Source organism: Dromiciops gliroides, chromosome 3 (assembly GCF_019393635.1).
Source record: "Dromiciops gliroides isolate mDroGli1 chromosome 3, mDroGli1.pri, whole genome shotgun sequence".
Classification (NCBI taxonomy): domain Eukaryota; kingdom Metazoa; phylum Chordata; class Mammalia; order Microbiotheria; family Microbiotheriidae; genus Dromiciops; species Dromiciops gliroides.
In genome coordinates, this window is record NC_057863.1 from 375,165,666 (window position 1) to 375,180,034 (window position 14,369).

Sequence of the window (14,369 nt, forward strand, 5' to 3'; positions counted from 1 at the left end):
CCCATAATTAGCTGATGAAAACAAATTGATTACTTTGTCTCTAATCTCCTTTTAATCAATGGTTGCCAGGGAGACTCGCCAAATGGTCGAATAAGCAGTAACCCTTTTTTTAAAAAAACTGACTTTGTAAAGCAGAGTTAAGAGGTATACTCTACATATGCAATAAATATTAAAATAATCATAATTAACTGTGTAGAGCCTATTACAATTAAAATAAATATCTTGCATTTGAGGGATTTTTGCTAACTTCAGATTAAATTTTCTTTTCTCCTAATGTCATTCTTTTTTTATTCCCAAGACTCGTAAAACTTCTTTAAAGCTAAGATCCATTATGTTGGCATATTGAATCATTTTTGCCATGACGTTTGGCAAACCTGGATGGTGTTTAGTTAATTCCAGGTTGGAATAGATACTGATGATATTTTGATGCCAACAACCTATATTTCAAAAGTTGGAAATAAATCTTAGCTTTTTTGATTCAGTGTTCTCTTTATCATTGGGTACCTTAGTAGAACCTAAGGGATTCTTTCACTTGCATAGGCAAAAGAAACCGGATGTTTTCAAGGTTTTCTTTGGTTGAGGCTGATAAATGAGTTCACTATTTTTCTGACTGTCAGTGGATAGATAGCACCTTATCTATTTTTCTGTGATATTGTGGAGGCAGCAAGGTGCTGAGCACAAAGTATGGAGTGACAGTCACTAATTAAGCTATGCAAATGGATGTCACAGCTCTTTTGGCCTAGTCTGTTAAATGGTGGCAGAGGTTAGGAAAGTGTGATGAGCATGATGTTTTAAATGATTTTTGTTTAGTCATATATGACTCTTCATGAACTCATTTGGGGTTTTCTTGGCTAAGATACTGAAGTGATTTGTAATTTCTTTCTCCAGCTCATTTTATACATGGGGAAACTGAGGCAAATGGAGTTAAGCAACTTGCCCAAGGTCACATAGCTAATAAGTGTCTGAGACCATATTTCAACTCAGTTAGATGAGTCTTCCTGAGTTCGGGACTAGTACTACATCTACTATGTTACCTAAATGATAGATCGAGCAATTAAATTAGTATCTTTATCTGCTTATTTGGAGGAGGGTGTGTACATTTGATGAACTTTAAATTCCTTTGAGCTTTCAAATTTCAAGAGGAAAATCTCATACCATTTTCTAGTCCCTCCTAACAACGTACATAAAATCTTCAAACATGGATTTGCACAAAAGTTGAAATAAATTAAATCTATTATTATTTAACTTTTCTTTCCTCTACTGTCAAGTGAATGTCAGACAGGGCCATGGTCATAGCATAATTGGTCAAAGTACTATAATGAAACTTTAAGCTATACTCAAAATATAATGTTCCATTATCAATGGAATTCAGTGAACAGAGTGGATAGATTTTAATTCTTTTCACTTCTATTTGAAAAAACATAACCATAGTTTCACATTTGACACTCAATTATTTACCCAAAGGCCATTTGGAGATTGAGGGATTGCATGGATCAACTATATAACCCACTAGAATTCCACTGGAATGACAGACAGAATCATGAGTCATTTCATTAGTAATGGAAGGGAGGTTCCATTTTATTTCATGAGGATAGCAGATGGATGCTAAAAGTAATTTAAGCATCACTTGATGGCAAATTTATAGGAAGAACTGGCCAAAAAATATATATAGATTCACATTGTTTGAAAATTCCCTTTATGTGTTCTATCAGATTATCCTGAAGTATGATTTGCAGACAAAATGACTGAATCTTCAATTATACTAGATTTGAACTTTAATTTCTTTCATTATTGTTGGGAGTGGGAAATTCACAGAAAAGAAATAATTTTCCCATTAAGAAATTAACATATAGGTTCATATACATTGATTAAATTCTAGTCAAAAGCTATAGTAGTTTTCATTAAATAACCAGTTCAAGCAATACAATCAATCCCTGGCTCTCATTGAAAAGATTGATAGTGTTTTCTTATGTATTTCTTTGTTTACATGACAAGAAATTACTTGTTGAAAAGTAAAACAGAGTTAGACAAAAAGTAGTTTTTAATGTTTTGATGTCTTTATAGGAAAAAAAAAACTTGAATTATTTTTTCCACTTAATCTCCTGAATTATTTGAAGTATTTGAATGCTTATTGGTATGGCTTCTATGATTAAAAACCCTGTTTTTTAAATGCAATAGTTTCTTGATCCATGAATTCTGCACAATAGTGCAGAAAACCCAGAGAATGATTTGAGTCAAAGACTAAGATGACAGACTATTCCATCTAGTGTCAAATCCAGTGCTATTGCCATATATACTGATTTATAGGCAATGAGAGAATCAAAATCCATGATGTATATACATATATTTAATATATGTATATGTGTGTAAATATGTGTATATATGTAAATACACACATATATATGTTAATTGTTATTAATTTTATTCTCAACATACTTATAGCAAACAGGTTCATAATATTAAAGTAATTAGTTGAAAAGTAGAAAAATTAAAATCAATTACTTAAAATTAAAATCAATTAGTTAAAATTAAAACCAATTAGTCTACTTAAAAACAAAATTATTTGTTTGACTGATTTTTTCCACTGATAACTAATTTCCTCTCCTTCCTACAATGATGCGCATATGTTAATTGACCAGTTATTTTGGCAAACAAAGCCACAGAAACATCAAGCAATTTGCTACACATCAGCAAGTTAATAATTTGAAGAGAAATTCTAATTTTGTTTAGAATCCAAAATATAAGAATCTTTTAGAATGAGCAATGCTTATTTTAAATGATGCTGAAAATGAACAATTTCAATATTTACATAAAAGGCATATTGCATAAAATAAAATTCATTAAGTTTTACAAATCCTACAGCCCACTGTATTCAGACTTAAGATGAAGAAATCTCACAGGCCTTTCACATTTTTCCCACTCTCAATGTTCAGATATAAAATGGAAATCATCAAGAAATATGAACTAATTGCCAATCTATATGAATTCCTCACTTTAAAAGGAAATGCCCTCTAATCTCAGTGGGCACTGGAGGATTAGTATTGTTTAAACTTTAATAATATTTATGTATACATGTGCTAATTGGTTATGTCATTTGGTGTGTGAGGGTGAACAACTATTTTAAAGTATTAAAGCATCTTAATATTTATGTACTCCAAGTCTTATTGAACAATTTATTTATTAAGAAGAACTTTACTTAAAAAGAAATTAGACCACTTGTGGGAACATATGAAATGATGAAAAATCAACAAATACATCTATTCTATAAATGAGCAGATCAATGGTGATTTTTATTTAAAAATATTATAAATTCTTAGATCATATCCCATCCCATCACATTGTATCATATCATATCATATTGCATCATATAGATTTAGAGATAGAAGACACACTAAAAGGTCACCTGGATCAATGTTCTCATCTTAAAAATGAGGAGATAGTATCCCATAGGGGATCAAGAATCTCAAACACACTTAATAGAAGGCTATGTAACAATATCTGTTCAAATATTTTTTTAACAATTTAATTGTGGGAAATTGCCAAGATTTGAGTTTGTGATATGCTTTGAAATTGTGTATATGGAGAAAATGTTCCTGAATCAAGGCAACTGGCATTACAAAGGTACATGTGTTGTTGAATGATCATATATTCTTAATTCCTCAAGTTATATTAAGCTTTATTCTTCTTTAGTTTTGTATTGTTCTTCCTATAATTCTTAGTTCTCAAATTATGATTATCTTCAGAGTAGAATACTAAGATGATTCAAATGAAAATCAAGAACAACAAAATCTTAGTACAAGATAAACATTGGAACAAAATCCATTTTTACCATGATAAACACGAAGTAGATTTCCAACTAGGTATGAAAATACATCATATAGTTGACAATGGTACAGAATTTCTTCAGAAACAACTATTTCATTATCTGACATAAGAATATAAGGATGTGATCCTACCTGTCAACTGTCGGCGGCGGGTCCTCAGAGTGTCACAATCTGTTGAGCATGGGGTGAATTTTGACCATGGAGTGAACATACAGTCATCTCGGCAGGGGACATGACACTCTTGCACAAGTGGAGGTGTGTCCCCTGCCCACTTAAGGCAGTCAATCATTTCTGCAGACTGGTTATCATCAGAGAGACATGTGATACCTAAAATACAAGACAGAGTCCAAGATTACTAATTCAATCTAATTTCAGAAACATTTCTTAAGCAGTGTGGGTTGAGTGCAGGTTGTGCAATCAGGGAGACCTGCATTCAAATACTGCCCTGCATAGTTTACATCTCTGTGGCTTCAACTCAATGCCATAAAGCCTTAGTTTTCTCATTTGTAAAGTAGAACTAATAATAAAAATTCTACTATGAATCTAACAGATTTTGGGGGGCATGAAAAAGATAATGTTTGTAAAAATACTTTGTAAACTTGAAAGAGCTATTGAATAAATACCAGTTAGTATTATTGTTGAACACCTACCACTACAAGGTACTGTGGAATTTACTTTAGCTACAAAGACAGTGATAAACCAAGCCCTTTGCATAAAGAGTCTACTGGGAACACATAAAATGTACCAAGATAATAAATACAAATTAATTTGAGTGGGGACAGAAAACAAACAGCTGGGGTCATCAGCAGAACAACTCAATAGAGGTAAGCACATGACCTAGGCCAAGAATTTAGATAAGGATTCTGAGAGGCATAATTAAGGCACAATCTCCTTCCTTGTATGGGGATGAGACCACCTATTTGAGATATACAACATATAAGGATAGCAATAAGGACATGTGATTTCCTTGTTATAAGGAACTTCTGGATGAGAATTTTCCTTTGAAAATGCAGGTAGGCAATGAATATGTGAGAGTCTCCTAGAGCTCCTTAGAAAACTTAGAGATAACCTAACTTGCTCAGTTACACAGGCAGTGTGTGTGTGTCAAATCTCACCTCAGAGGCAAAAGAGATACAAACCCTTTCCCAAACAACAAATTCCTAGGAAAATTAGGATGGATCAAATAGAAGTTAATGATTGCATGAGGCTATAAGAAATTTTAAAACAAAGTAAAAATGCTGAAAAATAGAAGAAAATGTAAGACATCCAATAGCACAAACAACTGATCTGGAAAATAGATGGAGAAGAAAAATAAACAAAACTAAACTAAATCATGGAACTCTCTGAATGTCATGATGAGAGAGGGAGAGATAGAGAAAGATATTATATTTCAAAATATTGTAAAAGATAATTGCCAAGATCTCTTAGAAACAGAGGGAAAAATAGAAATATAAAAAATCCACCAGTTATCTCCTAAAAGACATCCCGAAATGAAAACTCCCAGGAAAAACATAGCCAAAAAACAGAGCTTCCAGCTGTGTGGCACTTGTTCATGTCCTACCATAACTTCAAGAGAAGGAGTACCCCTAATGTCCTAGTGATCTTCACATTCTCTTGGTAATTTGACCAGCCCAGATTTTTTGATCAAGCATTTCTTTGATAACATCTTTCATAATATCTCTCATGCATAATCCCTCATTTGTAAGTATTATATTCTTCTCAGGTCTGTTATATACATCCTCATTATTGTCTACATGATCACTAACTTGAAGGCTTCAGAGATTGTGGTTCAGAGATTCATGATGTGAAGATATACCGCATTACCAGAACAACAGTATTGAAATTGATGACTGAAATTTGTTTCACCTAGAAGCTTGGGATCCAAAAAAAAAAAACCCAAACCCAAATAGCAACAAAAACCACTTTGCAATTTCATCAACACAGTCCTGTTCATTCTTTTCATAATGATCAGTTCTGTGTCCAGTTCATTATATATTTGTAAAAGCTGTCCAAGATGCACATACTCAGAGATAAGAACTATAGTTCTCCAACCAGCTATATATCCCTCCTCACCTCTGCCCATGGAATCCTGACTCCCTTCAAGGCTTAATCCAAGTATTTCCCCATATAAAACTTTTTTTTTTAATCCTGATCCCAACAGTTGTCACTGCTCTCTTTGACTTCCTTAAAGACTTTTGCCTACATTTAATAAGATTTTGTGTGTGTGTGTGTGTGTGAATACTTCCCCTTCAGTAGAATGTAGGATTCATGAAGGCAGAATATATTTTTTTCTTCTCATTGGAACCTCAGTGGTTTTCATAGTAATGTGCACATAGTAGGTACTTAATAATACTTGTTGAATTTGTATCTGGTCATTATCCATGCAATAAATTTCCCCCATAGTTTTATTTTAGTCGAATATGTTTGAGTGATTATGCATCTCATATAACAGGCTCGGTATTGTTCCAGGTCATGGGACAACAATCACCGAATCATCCACAAACAGGGCCACAAGTTCCGCATCAAAAATAAAGGCTTTCTTGTTGACTTGGAGTATGTCTTAGCAAGGCATAAAGATTAAAAAACATGTTTTCTATATTTGTTTCCTAATATTCTTTTCAAGCAGCTCTCATAATTCTAACATTTTGTAAGGGATCTCCCTTTTTGAATCATTTAACACTACCTGCAACTCCCTATACATTTTGCATGAGTTTATGAGAGTGAATTCATTTCTTGAGGGCAGTGTCAAAATCCTTTAAAAAAATCCATATCCCTGTTTTATGGTATACTTGATATTAATAATCAGAGGATCATCAGACAAGGTTATAGCTTCTCTTTTATTTTTTTAAGGAAAAGTGAATAATTCTGACATAGACATGGTAGGAATCTTGTTGGATAGGGGACTTTAAGTCAGTATTTACTGCTACCAGATAAAAATTTTAAAGTCTATAATCAACCAACAATAATCGTATCAGGGCTTTCTATTTGCTACTCTTTTTTAGATTCTGATATTGTAAGAAAATAAAGATTTGGAGTATTCCTTTTGAAAAGCATGCATGGTCTCTTCTGATATATGCCAACAAGCCTGTGATACCTACATAAATTGTCTGAAATTTTTCTCTATGGATGAGAAAGTAGACATAAGTCAATAGACACTGATGTTCTTTCAGTCATCTTGTTTGAGAAACAAATATAATTTTTCTTGCCTATCTTTTGATCCTTCTGTCTAATTTTATAAATGTTAGTTTATTTCCTCTCAAATTGGACTATTTTCTGGACAAAAATACTTTGTATATCATTTTAGTCTATGGAGTAATCCAAAGAAGAGTTTGGAATAGTTATCTCAATGTTAACTATGATCACTTTTATTTTAGTGTTAGACTATTTTTAATATGAAAGAATTATGGTAAAATTAATGCCCTACATAAAACTACTGTTTCAATATTGTTGCTAGAAAAAAAGTGTTTTTAAAAATATGTTTATTTACAGAAATAATTTTCTTGCCTTTTCTTAATTTATTGTATAGACATGGAGAAGAAACTTAGCAACTGCCTATTGCAAAATGTTAATCTCTTTGATGATTTTCTCCTCCCCTTCTCCTAGATGTTCAACAATTTGGTGGTAAAATTTACAACTAAACCATTTGCTGTAAGTATTGGATTCAATAAGATAGGTGAAGAATTAGTTTAATTTCAGGGGTTTTCATCATTTTAATATCAAAACCAGAACTGTTGGAAAGTAGCATCATTTATGTCGATATCCCATACATAGTTTTGGATCCCAAAAATACTATTATAGAGAGAACAACACCACTACTAAAACTATTAATAGTGACAACAACAACAAAATATGACTTGTATTTTTTTTGGGGGGTCACAATGAGAATTAAGTGACTTGCCCAGGGTCACATAGTTAGTAAGTGTCAAGTGTCTGAGATGGGATTTGAATTCAGGTCCTCCTGAATCCAGGGCTAGAGCTTTATCTACTGTACCACCTAGTTGCCCCTATGAGTAGTATTTTTTAATCTGAAGCCCACCACTAGGCATATATGTTTCTATATACACACACAAAAACATAAATACACACACTATATATATATATATATATATATATATACACACAGTATATATGTGTTTGTATGTATGTATATGTATGTATATATGTATATATACAATGTATATATACACTATACTATAAATACACACATACTATATATACACACATCTGTATATAGGTGTGTGTATACATATGTGTGTATTTATATACATATGTGTATGTATATATATATATATGTATAGCTATAGGTTCTTAGATCTTTCTATCATAGATTATCTATGAATGAAGAAGGGAAAGAGAGATGATTAAGTAAGTACCTAATACCTCACAAACATTAACTATGAGAATGCGATAACATTGAAAAGGTTGGAATGAGAATATAGTAACAATAAATAACTCATACTTGTATTGTCCAGTTTATAAACATTTTCCTCATAATACTACAATATATCATCATCATCATCAACATTATATTACATTAAGATATATTTTATGGCATAGTTGGGAGAACATTTTATTTGTCCATAATATTTACAATTCTGAAATATAAATTTATCCTAAACATAATTAAGAGTAGTTGTCATCTGAATACACTTTTCAACTATCTGAAGGTCTGAAGTAATATGAAGAACTTATAAACTGTCCTTGGGGACAATTCATTAATGGATATAACAAATGCATAAAAACTGTAATAATTTTCCAGAGTGAACATGTGCTTCTTGTCAGGTTAGTTTTTGTTTAATGATCTTTTTTATCCATATACTAGGGACACTCTCAAGTGACAAAAGGCATGACAACATCAACTGTGTTTGCTGTATTTTTCATTATTTTAATCATTACAGAATACTGCAAAAAAGGAAAGGGCCTTGACCTCCAGTTGCTTTCAAAAGAATACTGTTTTAATTGCAAGCTTAGATAATCAATCTTAAGTTAATTTAGAGAATTTGTGTTGTGTCAAGTTTAAACCTGTCTGCAATAACAATATGGAGGATGTAAAACAGCAGTTTTTAGTTAAAATTCTAATTAAATTCACCATTAAAATCTTCAGAAAAATAATTTTTTTAGCAGTACTCAAGATTGGAAAAATTTTTGATATTTTTTCCTACTACTTCTCTGGAGCAAAACTAGTAATTAAACGCTGGATAATAAACTTAAGCAAGAAACTCTTAATGAATAATTTAGCACATTTTGAAATTCTACAAACTATTAACAGTATAATTAGTAGGAACGTGGAAATTTCATTCAAGACTATTGAGTAAAATCCTGTTTATTTGCAGTAATGGAGAAAAGTGAAAATATGGATTATTTGGAAAGAAGGGTAACTGATTATCATTTATTGCTTGGGAATGAGGTCTGACTGTGACCAGATCTCTCTCTAAATCACACCACCTTAAAGAAGCCCTACTGCTTTTTTAACCCTAATCCTTACCCACAAAGGGCCTCTGCTCCTTCTTAACTGTGATTACTTCTCTCTACCCTGAAACTGTGACCCTGAACTGAGTAATGGGTGAAGGACCTCTAAATGCTGTCAGATCTTGCTAACAGTACTAGCATTAGAGGCCCCCCTGGAATCTTTTTCTGACTAGGTGTTCAATCACTTTTCATTCAGTGTGCCTGCTGCTCCCATCACTGTAGATGCTGCCTCTAAGGATCATGGTGCAGCTTCCTCTGCAATCTGTGCAGTGCTCCCAACCAGCCCTCATCCCATTGTCTGCACACCTCTTTATTTTGTCCTGGGCCAGCACAATGATTGACTGACCTTTTCATGGATTTTCCACTCAGAATCTCATTTGACATTTTGTGGTCATTTTGTAGGAGAGGTTCTGTGATAACTTTAATATTTGTGACTCTTGGCTCCACCATCTTGACTCTGCCCTCTTTGAATAACCTAAAAGACTATATCATATAATCTTTGAAATAAAAGTCATAGTATCCTCCAGTGCTATGCTCTGAGACAATATAAACACTCTTTCTAAGTCAACAAGCATTTATTAAGCAATTACTTTGTGTCCGTTATAGTATTTTTAAGGATTCAGAGTTTGTGGTGATTGACATTCCTTGCCATACAATTATAGATTTCATCTAATGTATTTTTCAGATTTCTTAAAGTTCAAAATGCTAATTTCTTGAGATAAAATCAAATTATTACTGTTAAAAATGAAATAAGGAACAAAAATTGCTTTCTTTAAAGTTTTCTCTCATATGAGTTACTTAACCAAGTACTTATTGAAATCTGATAGTTTCTTTAAAACTTTTTAAAACTAGCTAAGAAACAGCAGCAACAACAACACATATATGAGAAACAAGAAGAGAACACATGGAGAAGAGATGGCATGGGCTAATAATTAGAGCTCAACCCAACATAAAGATCTCTACCACTGCTTAGACTCTTGCAACTAGATTATATTTTAAAATAATGAGTTATCTTGCTATAATAGATTGCAGATATCTGCCAGCCCTTGTTAAAAGGTTAACCACTATTTAAAAATAGTAAATTCCTTGGAGGGCTAATTTGTCATATCGGAGATTCTATCCAAGAACAAGGGGAAAAGATGGAAGATGAAAATGCAAAAAAGATACAAATCAAAATGGGATGACTTGTAGTGAAGGTTCTGAAGAATTCCAGCAACATGGGGATATTTTTTTCCTTTTCTTATTCTTGTAGCTCAATTCAGCAGACATTGACGACTACTTGACCTTCATCTCTGCAAGGCCTTGGACATGATATGAAGATAAACATAAATAAAAGATACATAGAGCCCATATTCTTGAGGCATTTAAAGTTTTATAGGGAGAAAAATGAAGAATAGATAGAATCTTTACTTTCCCTTTTCCATAGTCTTTTGTCCAAATTTGGTCATGACTATGATACCTATAAGGAATTACAGTTTGCCAGTAGACTAAATGTTTCTTAGGATTTAGGGTGCCTATATGCCAGCATCTTTCCACATCATGCTTTTCTTTCTATACTGGCATGAAGAAAAAGGATCATTTGGCCCCAAGAGAAATTTGATGCCTCTTTTGGGAAGCTAGGTAGCACAAAGAATAGAGTTCTGAGCCTGGAATGAAAAAAAAAAAAACAACTCAAATCTGGCATTAAACAATAGCTATGTGACCCTGGATAAGTCATATGACATAGCAGCCCTTACCGCTAGGAGGTGTTGTAAGGACACAGTAGGCACTTTATAGATGCTTGTTTCCTTCATTTGTTTACCCATAAAGGATAGAGATCAGAAGACCTTCCCTTTGGAAATCTTCAGATTTTGTTCTTTTAATTCATTTTCCTTTTCTGCCTCCTGCTACTCTAGAGTCAGCACAGATTAGTAGAAACATTGTATGACTTAGTCTAGGGAATATTTGGGTTCAAATCATATTTCAGAAATTAGCTGTGTGACTCTGGGCAAATCACATAATCTCTCTGTGCCAGTTTCCTCATCTATAAAATTAGAATGTTGGAATTGATGACCTTTAAGGTCTCTTCAAGTTCTAAATATCTTTCTTTCATCTTCTTCTTCTGCTTCTCCTAAGCCCTTCTTCTAGATATTAACTCTGCCTTTTCTGCTGCTTACACCTTTCCTTATATTCTCCCATAATTCCCATTCCAAAATTAATCTCTGGCCTTATTCAACAATTCCAGAATCTCTTAACCATTTTTCACAAATTCCTTCTTCTTCAGTTAAAGTCTTTCTTTTCTTTCTCCTACAGAGGTCCCCAATAAAAAGTATCTTCAATCAACTAATCAGTGAAGAATTATTAAGCACTTACTCCATGCCAGGCCTTGACCCTAGCTTGAGAAATATACATACAAAGAATGAAACAATATCTTCTCTTAAAAAGCTGATAGTCTAATAAGGGAGACGGAAAATGAATATATAAGCATATACAGCATGAATATAAATACAGGCAAAGTAATGCAATATGAGGTCATTTGGGAGGGAGGATAGTAACAGTGAGATGACTACAGAAAATGGAGCCTTAATGCATTTGTAAATGAAGAGAGGGTCTTTTAGAATTGTAGATGTAAGGCAGGTGTGCATTCCAAGCCTAGAGGCATTGCCAGGTTAAAACTGTGAGAGATAGAAAATGGAAAATGGCAAGAGAAAATTCTAACTGTCCCCACCCTCACAAAACATACATACACCATTTGAATTAGGCTGTTTTTTTATTGTGCTTTAAAAGTATTGAGATATTCTGTGAGCCCATAGACATAAAAGCTCAGACTATGGATATCAATCAATTTCTCATAAACCTGAGTGCAATGAAATCATGATGAGTTCCATGGGCTCTCTGATGTTTGGTGGTCGATGACAATGGGTAATTCTAGTAAGGAGTTCTTTGACATATGAATCAACTTGAGGTATCTATACTGCCTATATTTCTCTTGATATTGGTAAGTGAACTTCCTTTGGCTAATTATATAATCACCTACAAGAGTCTTATTTTGCTCCAGTGTACTAACTTGTGTCAGGTCTAAAACCAGGACAATGGCTGTATATGAAGAAACAGAGAAATCCAGTTTTGGCTAGATGATAGCATGTTGGGGCAGGGGAAGAAACTGAAGCATAGAGTCATTGCAAGGATTAAAAAGACTTAAAAATAAACAGAGTTTATATTTGATTTGAGAGGCAATAAAAAGCAATGGAGTTTATCAAGGAGTTACATGATCTGGTTTAAGGGAAATTGTTTTGACAACTGTGCATGCAGGATGCTTTAAAGAGATTGAGTCAGAGAAATCAACTAGATAGCCCTTGTAATAATGGCAGTGAGAAATGATGGTGAAAATATGTTATATGTATGTATATGTATATGTAAATACACATATGGATATATGTGTATTACATATATATGTACATGTTCTTGTTCAGCTATTTCAGTTCATGTCTAACTCTTCATGACCCCAATTTGGGGTTCTCTTGGCAAAGAGACTGAAGTGCTTTGTCATTTCCTTCTCCATCTCATTTTATAAATCAGGAACTAATACAAATGGGAACAAATGACTTGCCCCAAGGTCACACAGTAATAATTGTCTGAGGGCAGATTTGAACTCAGAAAGACAAAGTCTTCTGACTCCATGGCTGCTATTCTATCCACTCTGCAAAACTAGCTGCCCCATTTACATAATGAAGATAGCTAAATTTACTAAATGAGAGCATATAAAAGTAGAGGAGGACTAAGGCAGAAACTAGAGAAACTTTAAGATATGGAGGGTGACATGAATGGTGAAAATCTACCAAAGTAAATTGAGAAATGGTCAGTCAATTAGGAAAATAATGAGAGAATAGAGTCAAGAAAACTCAGATAGGAAAGAGTGGTCAAAGGTGTAACATACAGCACTTAGAGTAGGATTAGGACAGAGAGAAGCCCATAAGATTTGGAAATAAAAAGATCTCTGGCAACTTTGGAGAGAATTTTCCACAAAGTAATGAGGTTTGAATCCAGACTGTAGTATTTAGGCATTAGAAAAAGTGAAGGAACTAAGTGGACATAGCTAATTCAAGGAGTGTGGATGAAAAAGGGAAGTGATTTAATGACTGTAGCTTGAGAGAATAGTAGGGTCTAGTGAAGATTTTTGAAGTAAATGGGTAAGAAGATAGAAGATAATAGGCAAATATTAAAGATTTTAAAATGGGGGAAAAAAGATCATTGAGGGTATAACATATTGGAGAAACTTGGAGGGAATTATGTCACTTTTACTTGTAGAGGAGATGACCTTGGCAGGGGGCTGGAGTGAAAAAAGAAAGAGAGGGGGTATAACACAAGTCCCTGGAATCAAGAGACCTGCGTTCAATCTGGCCTCAAACTCTTGACAGTTACTAGCCTGTGTGACCCTCATTGCCCTACAAAAAAAAAACAAAAAGAAAAAACAAAAGAAGGGAATTGTTTTGTTATAATGATGTCAAGAAAGTTTTGAGATGAAGAGAAAAAGAACAGCCCTGACATCATCTTTTGAGAAATTATTGAAGAAAACTGTCCTGATATGATAGAATCAGAGGATAAAATAAAAATGGAAAGAATCTAGTGATCATCAACTGAAAGTGATTCTAAAAATGAAACTCTCCCTGGAATATTATAGGTAAATCCCACAGCTCCTAGGTTAAGAGAAAAACTTCAAGCAGCCAGAAAGGAACTACTTAAATACCAAGAACCACAGTGCGGACCACACAGGATATAGCAAGCTACCTGTAAAATACATAGAATACAAGGAATATGATATTATGCAAGGCAAAAGAGCTGGGATTACTAACAAGAATAGCCTACTAACCAAAACTGAGAATAAATAAAATCATTATTATTCTCGTTTCTAACTCATCCACAAAATAAGAGCAGATAGTAGAATGAATTAGAAACCAGAATCCAATAATATTTTATTTACATAAAGTTAACTTCAAACAGAGAGACAGACATACATAGAGTTAAAATAGGAGGATGAATCTATTCTGCTTTAGCTAATGCAAAAAAGTCAGGGGATCAATCATGATCTCAGACAAA

The 14,369-nt window shown here is 33.3% G+C and overlaps 1 protein-coding gene across 1 annotated transcript in view; it reads right to left on the reverse strand.

The window, feature by feature from the left end:
* Positions 1-14,369, reverse strand: part of THSD7B (thrombospondin type 1 domain containing 7B) — a 1,126,956-nt gene that overhangs the window by 326,994 nt on the left and 785,593 nt on the right. The window contains exon 13 of the mRNA XM_043994926.1: positions 3,957-4,151. Coding sequence (XP_043850861.1) covers positions 3,957-4,151 — 195 coding nt within the window. The remainder of the gene's footprint in view (positions 1-3,956; positions 4,152-14,369) is intronic.